Here is a 2906-nt window from a genome sequence, read left to right on the forward strand (position 1 = left end):
ATTTGCATACCCAGCAGCTCTCTCCAGCAAGGAGATAAGAGAGTCCTGGGAGGAACCTGCTCAGCCTCAGAGTCAGGGTGCCTCCACCATGGCCTGGACCCCTCTCCTCCTCGGCCTCCTCGCTCTCTGCACAGGTGCTGCGCCCAGGCTCACACCCACCCCCAGCCCCAGGGCTCTGGCCAAGCCTGGCCCTGACTCTGAGCTCAGCAGAGTGCTGCTCTAAGGGTGGGATGCTGATAACCCTGCTGGAGGGGGAGGGGCTGGTGGGGCTGAAAATCCACTGTGGCCACAGGACCTGTGTCAGCCCCGGGGGCTGCCCCTGAAAGAAGGGGGCGATTGTTCAGAACATCCACCATCCAGCCAGGACATGGGCCACTGGGGCTGAGAAAATGGGAGGGGACACCTGGGGCCCAGTAATCCCTGGAGCTTAGTTCAGGCCACACAGGCTGAGTGTTTCCTGAGAAGATGTTCTTCATACTTAAGCCCATGTCTTCTTTTTCTGTCTTGTAGGTTTTGTGGCCTCTTATGAGCTGACTCAGCCACCCACAATGTCCGTGTCCCTGGGACAGACGGCCAGGATCACCTGTGGAGGAAACAACATTGGAAGTAAAAATGCTTACTGGTACCAGCAGAAGCCAGGCCAGGCCCCTGTGCTGGTCATCTATGAGAATAGCAAGCGACCCTCTGGGATCCCTGACCGATTCTCAGGCTCCAACTCGGGGAACACAGCCACCCTGAGCATCAGTGGGGCCCGGGCCGAGGACGAGGCTGACTATTACTGTGCAGTAAGTGATGGCAGTGGGAGCAGCTGGCATTGATCACAGTGACACAGACAGATGAGGAAGTGGGACACAAACCTTCCTGCCTTGGCTTGATGCTCACTCTTTCCTCCCATCCGAGCAGCTGTAGGTCAGGTTTTAGGTCAGATGTGCTTCCTGATTCTGGCCACGCCCCACTCCAGGGCTGGGAGACTCTGAGGAGGTAGTCTGTCCTTTCAGGGATTTCATTTATGGTGATGAAAAATTAAGAGAGTTAGCTGCTCTGAGCTACAAAGTTTGTTGTCAGTCTTGGAATAGAAAGGAAATGATTAGGAAGTGATATAGCACGGTGGTCCCAGATGTCATCACATGTCTCACAGGAGAAGATCGAGCTATGTGAGATGTGCAGTCCACAGGGATTCATCTTCTCCTTGGGTAGAACCAGTCTGGTGGAGTCCCCAGGGTCTGGGGTCATCTGGTTTCCTGAATGAGGTATCTCCTATATCTTAATGTGCTGCCTGAGCCTGGAGAAGATCAAGACTAGCCCCCTCACCCCACCCCCCAGCCCATGGCCCTTCCTATCCAGAGATTTCATAGAAACGGGACAGATACCACCTTTGTTTCCTCCTGGTGACTTTCTCCTGGCCACCCTGTCCTCATATAGCACCCAAGGTCGCAAGTGCCCCAAATTGCTGTCTAAATGGTACAATGTTTCTCTTTGGGATGATGAAAAACCTCCAAAAATACATAGAGGTGATGGGTGCAAAACATTTCAAATGCACTTAGTACCACTGAATTTTTCACTTAAAAATAATTGTATCATTGAGGTTTCTCCAGAGAAACAGAACCAATAGAATGTATATGCATACATAAGACATTTTTAATGAGAAATTGGCTCAAACTCATGAGATTATGGAGGCTGAGAACTCCCATGATGTGCCATCTGCAAACTGAAGACCCAGGAGAGCCAGTAGTGTAATTGAGTTCGAAGGCCTGAGAACGAGGGAAGCAATGGTGTAAGCCTCAGTCTAAGGGAAGGGAAGACAGATGCCCCAGCTCCAACTGCCAGGGAGAAGGGAGGAATTCTCCTTTCCTCTGCCTTTTATTCTTTTCAGGCCCTCAATGGATTTGATGGTGCCCACCCGCAAGGAGAACATAAATCTGCTTTACTGAGTCCACTGGTTCAATTGCTAATGTCACCCACCCTCACAGACACACCAAGACATAAATTTAATCTGGGGGCCTTGTTTCTTAATCAAGTGGACATACAAAATTGACCACCACAATGATTAAAATATTAAATATCATGTTTGTATGTTTTAAAGATTTTAATTTTTAAAATTGCTCTGACTGAAAATAAAGTACAGGAAGTTTAATTTTAAAATCATTTGACTGACTAAAAAGATGCAAGAATTGTGTAATGATCACTCACACACCCACTCCCTCGATGTATCAATGGATTACATTGTGCCCTACAGCTATCTCTCTATCTGTCTATCTATCTATACATCCATCTATCCATCTCTCGCCTTATCTCTATCTATCAGTATCTCTCTTTTAGAAAGTTAACAATTATCATCCGTCCACTTCATCTCAAATTTCTACAGTTTCCCAACATGTCTATTATAATGGTTTAATTTGTTATCAGATGAGAGCCTAAGGTTCCCACCTTCACATTTTGTTATTACTTCTTTATAACCCAGCATTTATCAGCAAAGTTTCCTTATAACTTTAGGCTTATGAGAAATTTGGCTGTAAGTCCCACAGGAATGTGCTCATTGTGCACAGTAGGACAATGTTTCTCTATTGCAAGAAATGCTAAAGTGGGTCCTTCACACTGATATGAAAGGACACTAGAAGGTAATTGAAGTCATACCTAGAAATAAAAAAACTATAATAAAGGTAACACATAGGTTAACATAAAAGCCAGTAATAATGTACTTTTAGTATGCAATTCATCTTTGGAGATATTGCTACCAATCTTACAGAAATAAAACAAAACATAAGACAGTGCTTTGAACAATTGTATACAAACAAATTAGATGACTTAGATAAAATGGATAAACTTATAGAAACACACAAAGGACCAAAACTAACTCAACAAGAAATAGAATATCTGAACAGATCTATAACAAGAAGAGAGGTTGC

General features: G+C 45.5%; 1 gene segment (V, D, J or C); it reads left to right on the top strand.

The window, feature by feature from the left end:
- The first annotated feature begins 65 nt into the window (after positions 1 to 65).
- LOC109378382 (immunoglobulin lambda variable 3-25-like) lies at positions 66 to 818 on the top strand. The segment is given in 2 exon segments: positions 66 to 134; positions 511 to 818. Coding segments are annotated over 2 exon segments (354 nt in total).
- The last annotated feature ends 2088 nt before the right edge of the window (positions 819 to 2906 follow it).

Source organism: Hipposideros armiger, unplaced genomic scaffold, assembly GCF_001890085.2.
Source record: "Hipposideros armiger isolate ML-2016 unplaced genomic scaffold, ASM189008v1 scaffold_1930, whole genome shotgun sequence".
In the NCBI taxonomy this organism is placed as follows: domain Eukaryota; kingdom Metazoa; phylum Chordata; class Mammalia; order Chiroptera; family Hipposideridae; genus Hipposideros; species Hipposideros armiger.